Consider the following 18,722-nt stretch of genomic DNA (forward strand, 5'->3'; position numbering starts at 1 on the left):
ACAAAATCATATAGTATGAATGTTTTCGAGAATTTAGGGTATATGTGTATGGGGCTGTGCTGTGCTGTGTGTATCCCTTGGCACTATAATGATGGATGAAAAAGTGAAGATTGTGAATCCATTTTTGGAACAATCACCCTTTTAGGAAGGATTAAAACATGGATACACATTGGGTATTAATGAAACTTTGTATCCAGCTGGGAGCAAAGTTTGTCTGGGGGGACTTAAGTCTTTCAGTATACTTTCATGTGGCTATAGTCTAAGCTGATTTTGGTGATTTTTAAAAAATATTTAACAATTAAAATATTACACATTTAGATATCATTAGAAGTGTGTGGATTTTTGGAAAAGTAAAAATTTTCCATCTGATTTAATTGATAGCTCTGTTTTCATTTGTGTCAACATCTTGTGACCAGTCAGGCTCCGTGCCTGCCTTGGTCCCTGTTATTTCTCTAGTGTCCACCAGGGGGGAGCCCAAGAGTGCCCTAGGTGAGAGTAGGCTCAGCTAGGGCAGGGCGTGGCTCCCCTTATGAAAAGCTAGTCATTTGCACTTGTTGGAGAGAGGTGAGGGGGAAGACATGGGTGTCTTCCCACAGAGAAAGTTTCAGGCTCAAAAAAGGGTAATGCCTTAGACCTGGGTGTGGAAGAAGCTGGGTCCCCACCACTGTTTGCAGCCCCAGGCCGGGGAGTGCTGTTGGAGCTGCAGGAGGAAGCAAATGGCAGAACTGATTGCAGAGCTGTGCGTATTTTTGATTTTGATATGTTTGGGACATTTGAATGCAACTGTTTTGTTTTTGCTTCTGCTGATTTTGCTGAGGGTGTTTTTTGTTTGCCTTTTCATTTACTGCCAGAACTGTGGAGTTTTGAGTTCTTTGTTCTTGTGTTCAGCCCAAGCTACTAGGATGCTGAGATTGTTTTTTTTTATGGGGGAAGTTTGCCATTATCTGGGAGAGAATTTTGAAAGCTGTTTTTTGTGCTTTACATAATGCAAACTTGAGGCAATTCTCCTGGTCCTAGCAGTGCTGTGTTAGCTGTGGAGGCTCTCGTGTTTAGGCTGTTTGAATGCTTGGACTGCTACAGCTAAGGAGCTGGACTTACCTGGGACCTGCATTGAGCAGGCTGGGGAAAGAACTTTGGAAAAGAATCTGTTTGAGTTAAAAAGTACAGTTTTGGGAGTTCAGTGAACTGTGTGGAGAAATCCTGAGCACTACACAGGATTTTCCCCTTGAAGTTTTTTTTTAATTACATTTCATTTTGACTTCGCACATTCTGACTATTAAAACTATATATATATATATATATATATATATATTTTTAGAACTATTGCTGTTGGAAGTTTGGGGGGGGTTATATATAGTATTTCAGTCCCTGACTTCATTCTGAGTTACACGCCTGGATCGATTTTTGCTGTAACCACTAGGGGCACTGTTGAAACCTGCTCAAACGCTCTAATGGTGGCTATAATCTGTTATTTTGGTTTTTGCTCATTTATAAAATGTCAGCCCAAGTACTACAAAATGCAGAGACTTAAGAAAACGTGGCAGAAATATGCAGACATATTCCCAATTGTAGTAGACGCAACTGGTTTGATAAAAATGAATTTTCAAGCACATCTCAATATGTGGCCTATGTTCATTGGCACAATGCAAGGATTAAAGAAAAAGTACTAGCAGTAAATTTTTGGACACTGAGATCATGCTTAACATATCCTGGCTCAGAAGTGATTCAGTATTATCACAGTATGCACAAAATTAACCCATTTGGATACATTACCCCGGGAAAGATATTTAAAATAAAGCTTCACTTGGTTTGTGAAGAATGTAGTTTAGATGATCCAATGCAAAAATAAATATGATGAAGGATGTTACACTGGTGAAAGAAGCCAAAAGATTAAGGACAGGAATGAATCTTCAGAGACATATTACAAAGAAAATAAAATTACAGTTCAGGAGGTAAACATTGTCAAAGGAAGATCATTCCCTGAGTAACCACACCATTTGAAATTAAGATGATAAAATGAAATAAAACAAAAGGCTTTAATATGGATGTTGGTTCTCTCACCTATTATTTGATATAAACCATTTCACCTATTGCTTCACTGTCCCGCAGGACTGGATTAAAGATTTTGGCAGCCATCAGCAAGACCAGAGAGTGGATCCCAAACAGAAGGAAGGGCATACACAGTTAGTGGTTCAGCTGTTGGGAAGGGTACAGTGGGTGGGACTGAGGCAGGACCTGAGTTCGGAATTGTCTGACAACATGCAAAAAGAAAAAAGTCAGCCAAATAGTTGCAGGCAATACCTTTTAATAAATTTAGATATTAGGCATGCGTTAAATGCATTAGAATACAGTGGCCAGAAAATTAAACAATGTAAACTTCAGTAGATAGGTCTGTTAGGCAATTGAATTAAAAACAGACTGAATACAGCAAAGACCCCTTCACTGAATGGCTCTGGTGCAGCTGCATTGGCTGCCTTCCCACACTAACCTCTGTCACTGATGATAATTATATATGTACTATGTAAACACTCCAGGGAATTAGACACCAAAAAGAATATAACATAGTAAACAAGTCATATTCTAGAAACATATGCACCTACTTTAGCATAGAAAACAAAGAATAGATATCCGATTTGTGGTGTAAAAATTGTGCGTCACATTTATTGTAAACACCACCCACAGATGGAAAAAAAAAGTGTATAGAATCTCTGGTGTTCCTTATTTCTCAGTAACAAACCTTCCTGTCCCTATTCCTCACCCATAGCCTTCTGCATGGCTCTCTCTTCGTCTCATCTAAATTAGAAAAAAAAAAAAAAATCCAACCCAACAACTTCACACGTTTCCACTGTCTAGGCCGTGCCACTTATGGCTCTGCTGGTTCCGCCCCTCAGAAACGGGAAGTCCATGTCAGAACGGGAGAGACTGGAAGAACTATTCACACCACAGCCTAAAAAGTAGCTCCACACCTTTATGCTACCTGTCTTGTTTATTTATTTATTTTGCTGGAAGCAGCTAGACTGGTGGGGGGAGGGTTTTTTTGGGGGGAGGAGTTTGGGGGGGGTTAAGAAAACCACTGGACACAATAGAGGAGGGAAGGAAGATGCTGGACCAGCCTGCAGAAATGCCATAGAGCAGGGGTGCCCACACTTTTTTGACTCGCGAGCTACTTTTAAAATGACCAAGTCAAAATGATCTACCAACAATAAAATTTTTAAAAAACACAACGCACGCTGTACGCATAGAATTGTTAATTATCATTCCTATTCCGGGGGTTTTCCAAAGAGGTCAAAGCAGATGACTCTATGCACTGTCACCTCAGTAACAAAAATAGACAAATACCCACCCCCCTCCCTTTTTACTAAACCACAATAGCAGTTTTTAGCGCAGGGAGCTGCGCTGAATGCCCAGCGCTGTTCTCGACGCTCATAGGCTCCCTGCGCTAAAAACCACTATTGCGGTTTAGTAAAAGGGGACCATATTGTAAAATATAGACAGCAGATATAAATTCAGACACATTTTGATCACTAAAATTAAAATAAAATCATTTTTCCTACCTTGTCTGGTGATTTCATGAGTCTCTGGTTGCACTTTCTTCTTCTGACTGTGCATCCAATCTTTCTTCTCTTCTTTTAGCCTGTATGCTTCCTCTTCTCCTGACCTCATTCCCCCCCCCCAATGTTTTCTTCCTCTCTCCCTGCCCTCTCTTTCTTTCTCTCTTCATGCCCCCTTTCTTTTTTTCTGTTTCTCTTCTTTCCTTCTGTCTCCCTGCCTGCCCTCTTTCTCCCTTCCTGCCCTCCCCCAAGCCACTGCCACCGGATAACAGGCCCCCAAAGCCGCCCGCCGCCGGCCAAGCTCTCCTTGCTTCGGGCCCACCAGCATTCCTCTCCCCGACGTCAATTTTGCCGTCGGAGAGGAAGTTCCGCTGGCCAGAACTTCCTCTCCGACGGCAGAATTGACGTCGGGGAGAGGAAGGCTGATCGGCCCAAGATCGACCTATTGGGAGAAATGCTGCCGGGTCCTGCCTTTGAGGAAACAGAAAATAGGCAGGACCTGGCAGCAAGAAGAGCAAATCACAAGCTTCACTGACCTGTCTCCCGCTTTAACCCGCGAACGGGGCTCTAACATGTGCGTGCCGGCTTCCCTTCTTCCCCCCCCCCCTCGACATAACTTCCGGTTTCAGAGGGAAGAGAAGGGAAGCCGGAACAAGCACACTTTAGCCCCCGGAGCATAAGTTCTTCAAGCCGTTTTTTGTTTTTTTTTTAATGTTGAGCAGCGGCGGCAGCAGCAGAATTCAGGAGCGGGCTAATCAGGAGGGGAAAAAAAAGAGAAGGGAAGGGAACCCGCTCTGCGATCGACTGGGGTCGCCTGAGTGAGTGACCTGTCGATCGCGATCGACGTATTGGGCACCCGTGCCATAGAGTGAGATGTGCATTTGGTGTATAAATTTGATACAGTGGTGAAGGGCTGCTGGCTACTCTTACAAGTAATGCCTTCAGGTGCACATACAAATGGATTTCTTTATTATGGATATGTTCCATATTTTAAACTCAATATATATATATAGGTATGAAAATAATTCAACTGTATTTAAAAGAACCCTCAAGAAGTAGTGTCTCACCTCAACAAATAACATTCTGTAAAATTTTATAAAACCTTATCTGATGTTATAATAAACTAAAATGATGTTAAAGTTTTAATGTCTCCTCAGTAAAGTCATGGCTAAATAAGAAAGGGATCGAGTGAGTGCACTCAAAGCAATACAGACAAAAAAAAAAATAGCACCAGTGGCCTAAAGAATAGGGACAACAAAATTTTAATACATATAACCCGATACGGTCCGTGTTTCGGCATGAAGCCTGCATCAGGGGTCTGAAAAAAATCAATATAAAATGGTATATTAACCAAACATGAGGTGTGATTTTAAAAAACATAGTGAATGCTGCTGCTGAGCACCATCCAACAGAAAGAAAGGTATCTTCAATACAGAAAGTAGTGCATCAAACCTTAGAAACAGTGTGTGACAAGTTTCAACTTGTTCAGTGCAGTCAGTTGGTTGTATGCTACGGTTGAGAGAAGGTGTGTTTTAAAGCAGTGTTCTTCAACCACCGGTCCATGGACCAGTGCCGGTCCACAAAAATTTCCTGCCGGTCCACAGGGCCAGCACGTGCATTAGGCCCAAAACAGTGTTCTTCAACCGCCGGTCCACGGTGCGATTGATGCGGCGTTATCTTCGAGCCAGCTCCCTCTTCCTAACTGATTCAGTACACAAAGCCACGGGCAGTGGCTCCTACGGGCATCCTGCACCTGAACCGGAAGCCTTCTCTCTGACGTTGCAACGTCAGAGGGAAGGCTTCCAGATGAGGCACGGGACGTGCAAGGTGCAAATAGTACTATTATGGGGGCGGGGTCTGGGTGGAGATTGGGTAGAGATGGGTGGGGTCTGGCTGACGACTTAGCCCAGTGTTCTTCAACCGCCGGTCCACGGACCGATGCCGGTCCACAGAATAATTATTTTATTTCTGCCGGTCCATTGGTGTAAAAAGGTTGAAAAACACTGTTTTAAAGTATGCTGTAAATCAGTGTTTTTCAACTTCTTCAAGCCAATTACCCCCTAAGTCTAACAAATATTAGCTGAGTATCCCAACCACCGACTGCACGAGTGAAACTAATTGAATATATACAGTATTATTCAGTAATACCTATTATCCCATCATTTGTGCAAAAAATGTTTTAAGTATATGTATACTACCAAAGAAAACTCACCAATGACTCGTTAGGTAAAAATGAGATTATAACTGAAGAGAAAATAAAAAAATTAAATTAAAACAAGGGATCATCATATCATTAATTTGGAAGAGAAACAAACTAGATTTGCTCTTTGGTAGTATTCTTCGTGTATTTTTTAAAAACTCTCAGGGCTCCTTTTACTAAGCTTGCGCTAGCGGTTTTAGCGCACGCTAAATCCGCGCTACACGTCAAAAACTAACGCCATCTCAATGGTGGCGTTAGTGTCTAGCGCATGCGGCAATTTAGCGTGTGCTAAGCGCGTGCTAAAACCGCTAGCGCAGCTTAGTAAAAGGAGCCCTTAATATACCGCTTGGGCTACAAATGAGATCAAAGCGGTTTACGATATCATCATGTTTCTTCATGTTATTCACACCAGCCTGGGTGTCTACTCGATTGCAGATTTTGGTATCATCCGAAAAGAGACAAATCTTACCCGACAGCCCTGCAGCAATAGCATTTATAAAAATGCTAAAAAGAACAGGCTCAAGAACAGAACTTTGAAGCACACCATTGGTAACTTTCCTTAGAGCGACCTCAAGTTTCAAGTTTATTTAAATTTGATAAATCGCTTATTACATGCTAAGCGAGTAACAATAAAATATAAGATAGATCTAGAGTTCATTATCTATATATATATAAAATCGGAGGTATGTATGTGTGTATGTGTGTGTGTATGTGCCGCGATCACGCAAAAACGGCTTGACCGATTTGAACGAAACTTGGTATGCTGATCCCTCACTACCTGGGGTGATATGTTCTGGGGGTCTCGCGGCCCACCTGCACACGTGGGCGGAGCTACAAACATAAATTCAGATTTCACCCATTCATGTCAATGGAAAAAATGTAAAAAGCTGCCATTCTCACTGTAATTCAAAAACGGCTTGACCGATTTGAACGAAACTTGGTATGCAGATCCCTCACTACCTGGGATGATATGTTCTGGGGGTCTCGCGGCCCACCTGCACATGTGGGCGGAGCTACAAACAGAAAATCAGATTTCACCCATTCATGTCAATGGAAAAAATGTAAAAAGCTGCCTTTCTCACTGTAATTCAAAAACGGCTTGACCGATTTGAACGAAACTTGGTATGCAGATCCCTCACTACCTGGGGTGATATGTTCTGGGGGTCTCGCGGCCCACAACTCTATGTTGCTTGCTCAAGGGTGGGTTCACCCAAGAATTTATATGTTCTTGCTCCAGGAGGTGAAACTAAAAATGTTGTTTATAATCACGTTTTGCGTTAGTTGTATTGTATTCATTTTGTCAAATATTTCACATTATAATTTGAATATTGTACTTTTTATTAAGCTGTAAAAAAATAATTTCATTCACCACTATAAAGTATCTTTATTTGAATCCATTTACAGTGTTATTGCTATAATTAAATACCCGTGCAACGCCGGGACATCAGCTAGTGCTGCTATAAAAGGGGTTAAAAACAAACTGACAAAACAGACAGACTCAGATACATAAGGGAAAGGAAAAGGAAAGGAAGACAGTTGCAATATTAATATTTTTCATAATTGAAAGGAAAAAGCCAAATAAGGGAAGAACATGTGGAATGGGATTAAGATTATTAAAAATGGATTATTTAAAGATTAAATGCGTCTCTAAAGAGAAAAGTTTTTAAATTATTTTTGAATCTGCTGAGGTGCCATTACTGAATATATATCGTGACGTCTGGTTCCAATAATTTTTAAAGAAGGAACCATTAGCAACCCCTGAGTTGTGGATCGGAGAGAACGTGTCGTATTGTATGGGATTAATAACTACCCAATAGAGGCCTTTCATTCAACCAGTTTGTGACCCAGCCCGTCACTTTGGGACCCACCCTGAGGGCACTCAGTTTATTTGACATCTGTGTGGAACACTATCAAAGCTTTTGCTATAATCTAAACACACCACATTTAGCACACTCCCTCTATCTAATTCTCTGGTCACCAAGTCAAACAAATTGATCAGATTTGTCTGACAAGACCTACCGGTACCTCTAGTGAATCTATGTTGTCTCCAGTCCTGTAATCCACAGGATTCCAGAAACTTCACCTTTCTCTGTTTTAAAAGCATTTTCATTAATTTGCATACCACAGAAGCCAGACTTACCAGCCTATAATTCCCTACTTCTTCCTTACTTCCACTTTTGTGGAGAGACCACATCCGCCCTTCTCCAGTCCTCCGGTACCACTCCTGACTTTAGAGACTCATTGAAAAGGTCAATCAGTGGAGGCACCAGAACTTCTCTAAGTTCCTTTAGCACCCTCGAATGTACACCATCTGGCTCCTTTGCTTTATCTACTTTTATTTTAGCTAGCTCCTCACGAACACAACCTTCTGAAAATCGATCAGTGTATACCACTACTCTATCTCTATTCGTTTGTCTTCTGTAATCCCGTTCCTTCAGCTGTGAACATAGAACAGAAATATCTGTTAAGCAATTCAGCCTATTTTTTTTAGTCAGCTTCTTCATATTTCTCCCCTTCACCTTTTGAGTCTCACAATGCCACTTCTGAACTTCTTCCTATCACTAATATATCTAAAATATGTCTTGTCTTTCCGTTTTATCGTGTCAGCTATTTTTTCTTCCATTTGCACACAACAGAGGATAAGAGATCACATAAGCCACCCACTGCTAATGCTAAAGCTCAGAATATTCTTAGGCAGCTAGAACATGTTTTGATACAGCCTATGCAGGAAGTCCCTGCCAAACCTAAATGCTTCACAGGGTTCATGACTGGAGTGCTTCTTTTCATTGTTCTGGGATCACTCTTTAATTCAGCTAGGTTGGTTGCAAATGCAGTCTCAATCCGAAGCATGAAGGGGGTAGTGTAAGACTTACAAGCAGATATGAAGTATGTCAAGTGCTAGATGCAGTTACAACAAGAGCAGTTAATTGGTAAGACCATGCATGATACCATTAATAATAATAATAATTTTATTCTTATATACCGCCATACCAAAAAAGTTCCATTACAGGTGCCCGTTTCGATCCTGCATCAGGGAACCAAGTGGAGCACTTGGAGAAATCAGTGGAGGAGGCTCATATATATGAATCAAATTTGAATTTTTGAGACACCACCCCTTCTAGTTCGTCAACCTCTGTCGGTCTCTTAAGTGATTTTTGTAAACTAAATGTATGTCTGTCTCTTAAGTGAATTTTGAAAACTAAATGTATTACCACACTCTGATGGTTTTTAACTGTACATCGCTTAGATATTGTGATAAGCGATTCATCAAATAAAGGTAAACTTGAAACTTGATTTTTTGAGTTTGTTGACGGGTCCCGTCAGAACCTCTGATCAAGCTAAATGTTTTGCTTGTAACAGCTTAAAGTATAAGAAAATTTGCTCTATGCCAATTGTGAACACTGTCACTGCCGTAAGATCATGACGCTGGCCCTTGGAGCACCCCCTTATGGGTTGTACCCAGGACAGACCATTCCCCCCCCTTGCTCGCCCCTTTGTACGCCACTGCCCCTGAGAATATCAGGCACTGTTGAAGAAGCGGCGAGAACTGATGACAGCTATTCACGCAGTGGCACGGGACTAGGCAGGTGTGCGAAAAGCTTGCACCTGCCTTGTTTGCCACTCTGCCTCTCACTACCGCAGCCGTCCAGTGGGGGAAGTGCCAGAAGTACAAAAAGGTCACTACCGCAGCCATCCAGCAAGAGAAGCACTGGGAGTACAAAAAGGTACCGGGGACCCTGTCGGGATTTTAAAAAGTAAAAAATGGTACACGGGGGTGGGTGGGGGGAGTACAAAAAGGTACAGAGGGCCGCCCCTCACTGCCTGCCCTGTCCCTACCTGCCTGCCAGCCACTAGGCCTGCCCTGTTCCCTGTCCCTACCTGCCTGCCAGCTACTAGGCCTGCCTACCCTGTCCCTGCCTGCCCTGTCCTGGCCTACCACTAGACCACCAGAGGGGTGGACAGGGTACAGTGCCTGGCAAGGAGGGGGGACAGGGTGCAGAGCCTGACAGGGAGAATTTGGTTCAGAATGGTTTTTTCTTGTTTTCCTCCTCTAAATCTAGGGTGCGTCTTATGGTCAGGTGTGTCTTATGGAGCAAAAAAATTCAGTACATCCACAATTTCAAACACAAACATTATAAAATGCAGTAAACAAATAAGTCAGTCAATCTCCCCCACAAAATTTCCTTGATACAGAATTATTCAAGTCTAAAACAAATAACCACAGAGCTAGAGGAAGGTGTCCACAAACAATTGTGTTTTTAACAATTTCTTGAAAGACATACGATCTTTGCATAATCTCATTATACCTGGAATTGAATTCCAGAGATTCTTACCAGCAATTGAAAATATATACACAGTACAGTAGATTGCTTTGATTGTAACCATAGAGAGATGGCATATCAAATGCTACCCCATCCCACTATGAATGCAATCTCAAAAATTCCATGCTGCTCAAGAATTCAAGTGGCTAAACCAGTAAATTTTTCTTTAAAAAAAAATCACATGCTCTACACACAGCACAATTTAAATTTGTATCTGCTCATTTCTCCTTTTTGAATAGTCTGCATCACATTATAGTATATCAGCAATATTAACAAAAAAAAGAGGAAAAACAAAACTTCATCTTCTGCTGCTGTACTCACTGCTCAAGATACAGGATGTACCCTGAGACATGTTTCATCATGGCTCATAGTTCTTGACTACGGGGTCTTTTTATTAAGGCGCTCTAACCGATTTAGCGCGCACTAACCGATTAGTGTGCGCTAATCGATTTATGCTAAGGCGCCCATTATATTCTACGGATGTCTTAGCATTTAGCACGTGCTAATCTTTAGCGCTTGCTAAATTGATTAGCGTGCCTTAGTAAATGGACCCCTAAATCACTCTGATAGTCAAAAAAAATGTAAAGGATTGCATGACTTCACCAACCCAGGTACACAACATGCTCACAAACTGAGAGAATTGATATCACTCCAAACAGAACATTGGATTAAGATATACGCCAAAAAGATGCATGCCTAAGGCCCAAATGTTTTGAGAGAGGCCCTGCTAGGGTTTACCAACTGCTTGTATTTTCAAGATTTTTGCATTCATGTTTGGAAGCCAGAAGGATGGCTAAAGTGCCTGGACGCCTTCGTTGACAACAGTCACCAGAAAAATGAGCTTAACGTTTTACTCCACCTGAGATCAAGAGTTACATTTCTAGCATTTGAAAACAATGCAGGGAATGAACCTGTTTCAAGGCATTCAAAAGATTATTCAAGGGTAACAGCTATTGCCTTTGTTACCATAAAGATTTAAATGCACAGTGTAGTAATGTCTGCACAGATTTTTTTTTCAGATAGATAATTCTGTACAAAACCCCTTCCTGCTTCAGCCGACGAGCTTATGTAGGAAACACTGTGCAGCACCCAATGCTGTGCCGTATGCTCCAATTTAATACAAACTGATCAGCCTCTTCATTTTTTTAAGTTGTATGGACCCCCCAGATGTGTTAAACAGCATAAAATGCCTGAGTCAAGACACTTGCCCAATAGCTTACAGGCCCTGAGAGAATAAGGATTTGGTCTGAAATCTCAAAACTTGAAAAAGGCATCTTCTGCATAAATCTTGCAACACAAACTGGGTTTGCTCTGTTTCCTGATTTGAAAAACATGGCTCATACACTCCCAAACAGTATTACTAGGGAAGGAAAATGTTAAACCACAAGACCCAAGTGCAACAGTCAGTTTTCCTTCTGCATTTCCACATTCTGAACAGAAACAGCAGGGGGATTTTAGGTAGTTTGCAACTGTAGATTAAGAAACATCTTTCTGCACAATTTTGTCAATGTCTTAGAAAACAAAAAAAACACAGAGCCTTCATTCTACACTTCAGAGATATGCAAGGATAAACAACCATTAGGCAATGCTAGGAAATCACTTCTTAGGGCAATAGCTACTGGGGGTGGGGGGGGGCAGGAAAAAAACAGCCAAAGCAAAACAGTAAGCCCTGACAGCCACACAAACTCAAATGAGCCATCAGCAAATACTTTTTACCTGGAAAAAAAAAAAGTTTATTTAAAAGCATGAACTCCAATTATGAGGTTTTATAGAATTTAGGTGATCTTGGTGAGGGTGTCAAAAGCTAGGGGAAGCCACAAGGCAGTAGATTCAAGAGAAGAGGTATCCAACATCGGTCCTCAAACAGTCCGGTTTTCAGGATTTCCCCAATGAATATGTACTGCCTCCATTGTATGCAAATAGAAACACAGACATATATTGGTTTTGTCTTAATAAGTCTAACTACAAGGACTAACGAATAATGAATTCATCCACCCATTAAGGGTGTATTTATCATATGTATGGACCTTCAGGCTGCAATCGGGTATATAACACCTGTTGCTTTACACTTCATCGGTAAAGCAACAGGTGTTATATACCCGATTGCAGCCTGAAGGTCCATACATATGATAAATACACCCTTAATGGGTGGATGAATTCATTATTCGTTAGTCCTTGAAGTTAGACTTATTAAGACAAACCAATATATGACTCGATCGATTCAACAACAGTGGCTTTTTGTATATAATAGAAACACAGAAACATGACGGCAGATAAAGGCCTAATGGCCCATCCAGTCTGCCCTTTCCCACCATACATTATCTTCTCTTCTCCCTAAGAGATCCTACATGCCTGTCCCACGCTATCTTGAATTCAGATAGTCTTCGTCTCCACCACCTCCACTGGGAGACCATTCCATGCATCTACCACCTTTTCTGTAAAGAAGTATTTTCTTATATTACTCCTGAGCTTATCACCTCTTAACTTCATCCTATGTCCTCTCCTTCCGGAATTTTCCTTAATTTGAAAAAGACCGGCCTCCTGTACATTAATGCCACAGAGATATTTAAACGTCTCTATCATATCCCCACTCTCCCATCTTTCCTCTCTACAGTATACATATTAAGGGATCCTTTTACAAAGCTGCGATAGCGTTTTTAGCGCACGCAGCATTTTAGCTTGCGTTAAACCCGCGCTACGAGGCTAGAACTAACGCCAGCTCAATGCTGGCGTTAGCGTCTAGCGCATGCGGCAATTCAGCGCACGCTAGAACCGCTATCGCAGCTTTGTAAAAGGGGCCCTAAGTTCTCTAAGTCTGTCCCCATATGATTTATGAAAGTCACAAACTGAGCAGCATTTGCCACCTATATGATTTATTTTTTATTTTAATTCTTTATTTAATTTTCAGTTACATTTCCAAGCATAAACATCTTGAACAGAAAGAATGGCAGAAATAAAAACATACATACAAATAGTATGAATTAAGGAAGAAACTTAAATACAACAAAGAAATAACAGCAATTCCTATCATTCTCAAGTCTTCTATTTTAGAGATCCAAAATTCAATGAGTGAAAATTACAACATAGAAATACTTAGATCACTAAGAAAAATTTAACGATAAAGCAATAGCCTATGATGGTGGAAGGAAGTTATCTTCATTAGAATGATGTCACCTATTCTTTGTCAAGGCGTTTAAGAGACAGAAATCCAGTCAACTGGGATGGATCATAAAAAACATATTTGAAAGATTTGTATCTGATTATGCACTTGCATGGATATCGTAAAAAGAAAACTCCTCCTATAGCTGTAACTGCAGGTCTCATCAACAGGAACTCTCGTCTTCTTCTCTGGATGTTATATGATTTATGACAAAGGCCACTAACCAGCTTTGCAGCAGCCCTCTGGACCGACTCCATCTTATTTAAATCTTTTTGAAGGTATGGTCTCCAAAATTGCACACAATATTCCAAATGGGGCCTCACCAAAGACTTATACAGCGGCATTATCACCTCTCTTTTCCTACTGGCCATTCCTCTCTTTATGCACCCAAGCTTTGACTGTCACCTTTTCTATCTGTTTTGTCACCTTGAAATCATCAGACACAATCACCCCCAAGTTCCACTTTTCTTCCGCACACAAAAGTTCCTCACCTCCTATACTATAACTTTATCCTGGATTTTTGTAGCCCATTTTTTAGCATTAAATCTTAGTTGCCAATTGCTTGACCATTCTTCAAACTTCACCAGATTCCTCCTTATGTTATCCACACTCTCTGGGGTGTCTACCCTATTACAGAGCTTGGTTTCATCTGCAAAAAGGCAAACTTTGCCAGATAGTCCTTCCGCAATATCACTCACAAAAGATGTGAAATAGAGCCAGCCCAAGAACAAATTCTTGCGACACTCCACTAACAACATCCTTTTCCTCCAAGCAAACCACTACCATTTGTCGCCTTCCACTTAACCAGATTTTAATCCAGTTTGTCACTTTACCACATGCATTCAGTTTATTTATCAATCTCCTATGCGGCACCGTGTTGAAAGCACCCCTCCCATATCCAACTGTTTGGTCACCCAGTCAAGGAAAGCAATCAGATTTGTCTGACAAGACCTGCCTCTCGTAAAACCATGATGCCTTGTATCATGCATATTCACTGTGAAAATCCTGAAAAACCAACAGGGCAAGGGTTGACATTGGATACCCCTACTCTTTCACTGTTTCTTAAGGTGTGAAATAATCTCGAGACACATTCAACATTCAGAGTTGGTGCAAATATATTAGGAGCTCCAGTGTCAGCCTTTTGCCCCTCCCCCATTTTAATTAATTTTGTAGCTTTAAGTCCCCTCCCCCAACAACCCTGTACAAATGTATAGTTAAATATCATCTGCCCAATTACCAGCCCACGGAAGTAAGCAGTGTCTGAGCTGCTCACAGCCGAGAGCTGAACCGACCCCAGATATTCAATGCCAGGGCACGCATGGCTCCCGACATTTAATATCTGTGTCGCAGTGGTCACCTAGAACTTAACTGGGTGCCGGCCAATATTTAGACCAGTGTCCAGTTATCATCACCACATAAGTTAATTAACCAGTTAACATTCTAGAAATCACCACTAACTGGCTAAGTAGGTGCTCCACCCCCGGCAGGCTCCTAACCTATTGGGCTCCAAAGTTTTTCAAGTCAAGGGCCACAGAGAAAGCTCTGAAGGCCACCAAAAGATTTGGAGTTTACACATGCTACTAATTTTGTAAACCACTAATATTGATTCTCCAGTAGTTCTTAAATCTGTCCTGGGGGACCCCCAGTCAGTTGGGTTTTCAAGATATTCCTAATGAATAGGCACGAGGCAGATTTGCATGTAATAGAGGCAACAGGCATGCAAATCTGCCTTGTGCCTATTCATTAGGGATATCTTGAAAATCTGAGAGATTAAGAACGAGTTACATTTTCAAAGCTGTTCTTAAATCAGATTTGTATGTAACTCAGAACTTGTAGATTTTAAGATTTTTGCTGCTTACCTCTGTTTCCAGCTGACAAAAGGGTCAACTGTCCCTACCAGTGTTCCCTCTAAGGTACAAAATGCACCAGACTGTTTTTAATGTGGCCATGCATCATTCCTGAATCTGCTGCAGGAGAATTGTAGGATGTTATGCCACTGGAAATACTGCTCAGTGAAATCAAATTAAACTATGACCGCCGACGAGTCGTACTTAAGTCGGGCATTTGTAACTTGGGGACTGCTTGTACTACATTTAAAGCAGGGGTCTCAAAGTCCCTCCTTAAGGGCTGCAATGAGATCTATGTGCATGCACTGCTTTCAATGCATATTCATTGGGGAAATCCTGAAAACCCGACTGGATTGCGGCCCTCAAGGAGGGCCTTACCAATCAGGAGCTGCATGTCAAAGCAGCTCCCGATAGGTGAGGCCCGACTTTAGTACAGGAAGAGGCGGTCAGAGCATACTGCGAGTGATTTCATTCACTAGCCGGCGCTCCGGCTGTCCTCTCCTGGTCAGCGGTTCGCGGTCGGAAAATACGGCGAATGACCAGGACCACAAACCGCCAACCGCGAATTTGCAGAGGAGCACTGTATATGAAATGGATCAGCATGCACTGCCTCCTCGAGATGCAAATCTATCTCATGCATATTTATTGTGGATATCCTGAAAACCTGACCTGCCTGTGGCTCTCGAGGACTGGCATTGCCTATTCCTGCCCTAGACAACTGCCTCAACCTACCTAATGGTTAGGTTGTCCCTATCTAAAGTGTACACCGGTACCACAAACGGAACACCTCTCCTGTCAGGTCCCACACACGAGTCTGTTCTAGGTAGCATAATGCCTCTCAATAAGTTGCTATTTTACTCCTCAGAGTCAGAGCATGCATGCAGTGGCAGAAATTCAGTGGGGGAGCTCCTTCCATACCTCCAATGCCAGATTTTCCACTAAGGGCCTCTTTTATCAAACAAATTAGCACTGTCTGACACAGCATATGCGCCGAAGCCTATAGGGATTTAAAGGTCTTCAGTACATTTGCCACACAGTTTGATAAAAGAGGCCCTAAGATACCTGCACCATGAAGGGTGCTGCGACCTAAAAGTGGGTGAACAGACTAAATTCTTATTTTAAAAATAAGCTAAAATTGTAAACAAATTGACAATAATATTATATGGAAGTCCATGGTAAATAACACTTGGAACAGTCCTCAACTCTCTGTTACAATCCTCTCCCATCCCCTGCAGTACTTCTTACCTATGTCTGCCTGTTTCTTTGCAGATTTCAGTCTCAAGACTCAGCCACAAGGAGCCCTATACAGTAGTCTTGTGAAACATGCAGGTATGACATGACCCAGCACTCACTAAAGCCACCAGAACAGATGTGTGGGTAAGCATAGTTCCTCCCAAGAGGGAAGGGGGAAGGAAGCATCCATTATTTTACAGAAAGCAGGAAAGTCAGCTGTATAGGCAGGGATGGGGGGGTAGGAAGAAGAAAGAGGTGCTGCAGATTATGAACCTAGCTGAACATGAAATATAAATCCAAACCCATGTGTTTTCACTAAGCGCACAGTTAATTTCATCACTCTTTTATCTTGGGTGGGGAGGGGGGAAACAGACAGCACACACACTTTTTGATCCAATATTTCACACATGTTCTTTTCTCTCTTCTTGATATCTCTGTAAGTTTGCCTTATTTCCATTTGACTTCTGACTCAGGAAACCAGACCCTGGAGCTGCTTCATATTAGGGGAGGATCACATTCTTATGTCCAAGACAAAATATGCAAAAACCAAATAGCTTCTAAAAGACCTATTTGGACAAAATACCAGGGAAATCCAGATGTAATGCTACCCAAGGGCCTTGTGATAATGAAATACACAGGCAATAGAACAAAGTACCAGGGCCATGACCCCACCAACATTTTGCCTTAGCAGACAGCATCAGCAACCCTTAGGGCTGCTGGGGGCAAGAATGGAGTTTGGTGGCCAACCCCCCCCCCCCCCTCCCATGTTCTGCTAAATCCGAGAAAAAAAATTACTGCGAGTAAATCTCTTAAACCCTAATTTCTGTCCAAATACATTTGGAACGGCAGGATAATCAGAAAACGGATCCAACAGCACTCTCAACGTGTTTTGAAGGGCCAAGCAGCCTGCCTTTGGCTCTACTGGGAGATTTGTCAGTGGGATTCAAGGGGAGTACGACTCCCACTTAGGAGTACAAATGTTAACTCGGTGGGTTACAGGGGACGCTCCAACAGCCCCAGTACTGAGCAAGCTCCCTCAATGGAGTCAGGAAGGGGTAAAATGAGTTCTCCCCCCCCCCTATTAATTTGGAACAGTTAGCTCCATCGCTCATGAAGCCACCCCTAGATGAGCAAAACCACCAAGGGAAGGGGGGGAAACTGCACTAAGGGAAAGCCCACGTGCATAAGCAGAAGAAAACGACATGGTGGGGCTGCCTTGGAAACTCTGCTTCAGGAAAGTTGACGGAATCCCCTCTCGAAATCCCTCCTATAGGCGGGGGCGGGGGAGGGGGGGAAAGGAAGTTGCCTAATCCCGTACACTAGATATCCGGCAGCCCAGCTCTGCCCGAGACAAGTCCCCGCAAGCCCAGCTCGACCCCCTCCCCCCCTTCCTCTTACCCAGGTAGCTGCGGAGCTGGAGCAGAAGCTGCGGGGGGCCTCCGTTCACCTGGTAGAAGAGGGAGCCCAGGCAGAAGAGCAGCAGGCTGGCCATGCACAAGCCGTAATCCCGCACGGAGCAGCGGGGTAGCCCGCGCCGTGCCAAGCCGCCGCCCGCATCCTTGGGCTCGCCGCCCTTCTTCTTCATCCTGGCTCCGAGACACGGGGGGGGCTCATCCGTCCGCCTGGCGGGCTCAGCTCAGGGGAGAAGCGGGGGCTCGGGAGACCGTTCTTCTCCTCCTCCTGCCGCCCGCATCGCCTGGCACTGGGGGCTCCGGGGCCGGCGCGAGGCTCTCAGCTCGAGCTCCCTCTCGGCACTGCCGCACCATCCCACCCTCCCCGCATTTAACCCCGGTGTCGGGTTACCGCTTTCTTACAGCGCGATCGGGGAGGGATTGGTTTTGGTTTTTGGTTTTTTTTTCCTCTCTCCCCGAAGTACAAGGAAAGTTGTTTTCTGTCTCTCTTTTTTTTTTTTTTCCTCTCTTGCCCCTCGCCGGTTTAGAGGCTTCTCTCTTTCGACGCGAGCGCCCCCTTGGGGCGCGAACGGGAGGTTCGCCTGTTTTAATCTGACGTCTCACGCTTTTAGGTAGGGGACAAGCTGTCAATGTGTTCCTCTCTACCCCTATACAATAACATAACATAACTTTATTCTTCTATACCGCCATAACCAAAAAGATTTCATTGCGGTTTACACCAAGGAAAACTGGACAATCGGCGAAATGCAGAAATGACATAGAAATACAAAGTGTTTTATAAAAGGATACAAAATACAAACATTTATTTAAAATACAATTTTTAGTAATGATGACCTGTGTTAGGAGATGAATTTATATAGCCCACTAGTCTCAAACTCAGTCCGCCAGGTACTATTTTGAGGCCCTTGGTATGTTTATCATAATTAGAAAAGTAAAAGAAAAGAGTTTCTTGATCATCATATGTCTCTTTAGCTATAAATTGCAATATTATTTAAAA

At 42.7% G+C, this 18,722-nt stretch overlaps 1 protein-coding gene across 1 annotated transcript in view; it reads right to left on the reverse strand.

The window, feature by feature from the left end:
* Positions 1–18,194, reverse strand: part of UST (uronyl 2-sulfotransferase) — a 468,768-nt gene extending 450,574 nt beyond the window's left edge. The window contains exon 1 of the mRNA XM_033939040.1: positions 17,712–18,194. Coding sequence (XP_033794931.1) covers positions 17,712–17,898 — 187 coding nt within the window. The 5' untranslated portion in view covers positions 17,899–18,194. The remainder of the gene's footprint in view (positions 1–17,711) is intronic.
* Between the last annotated feature and the right edge of the window lie 528 nt (positions 18,195–18,722).

The sequence above is a fragment of the Geotrypetes seraphini genome, chromosome 3, assembly GCF_902459505.1.
Source record: "Geotrypetes seraphini chromosome 3, aGeoSer1.1, whole genome shotgun sequence".
Classification (NCBI taxonomy): Eukaryota; Metazoa; Chordata; class Amphibia; order Gymnophiona; family Dermophiidae; genus Geotrypetes; species Geotrypetes seraphini.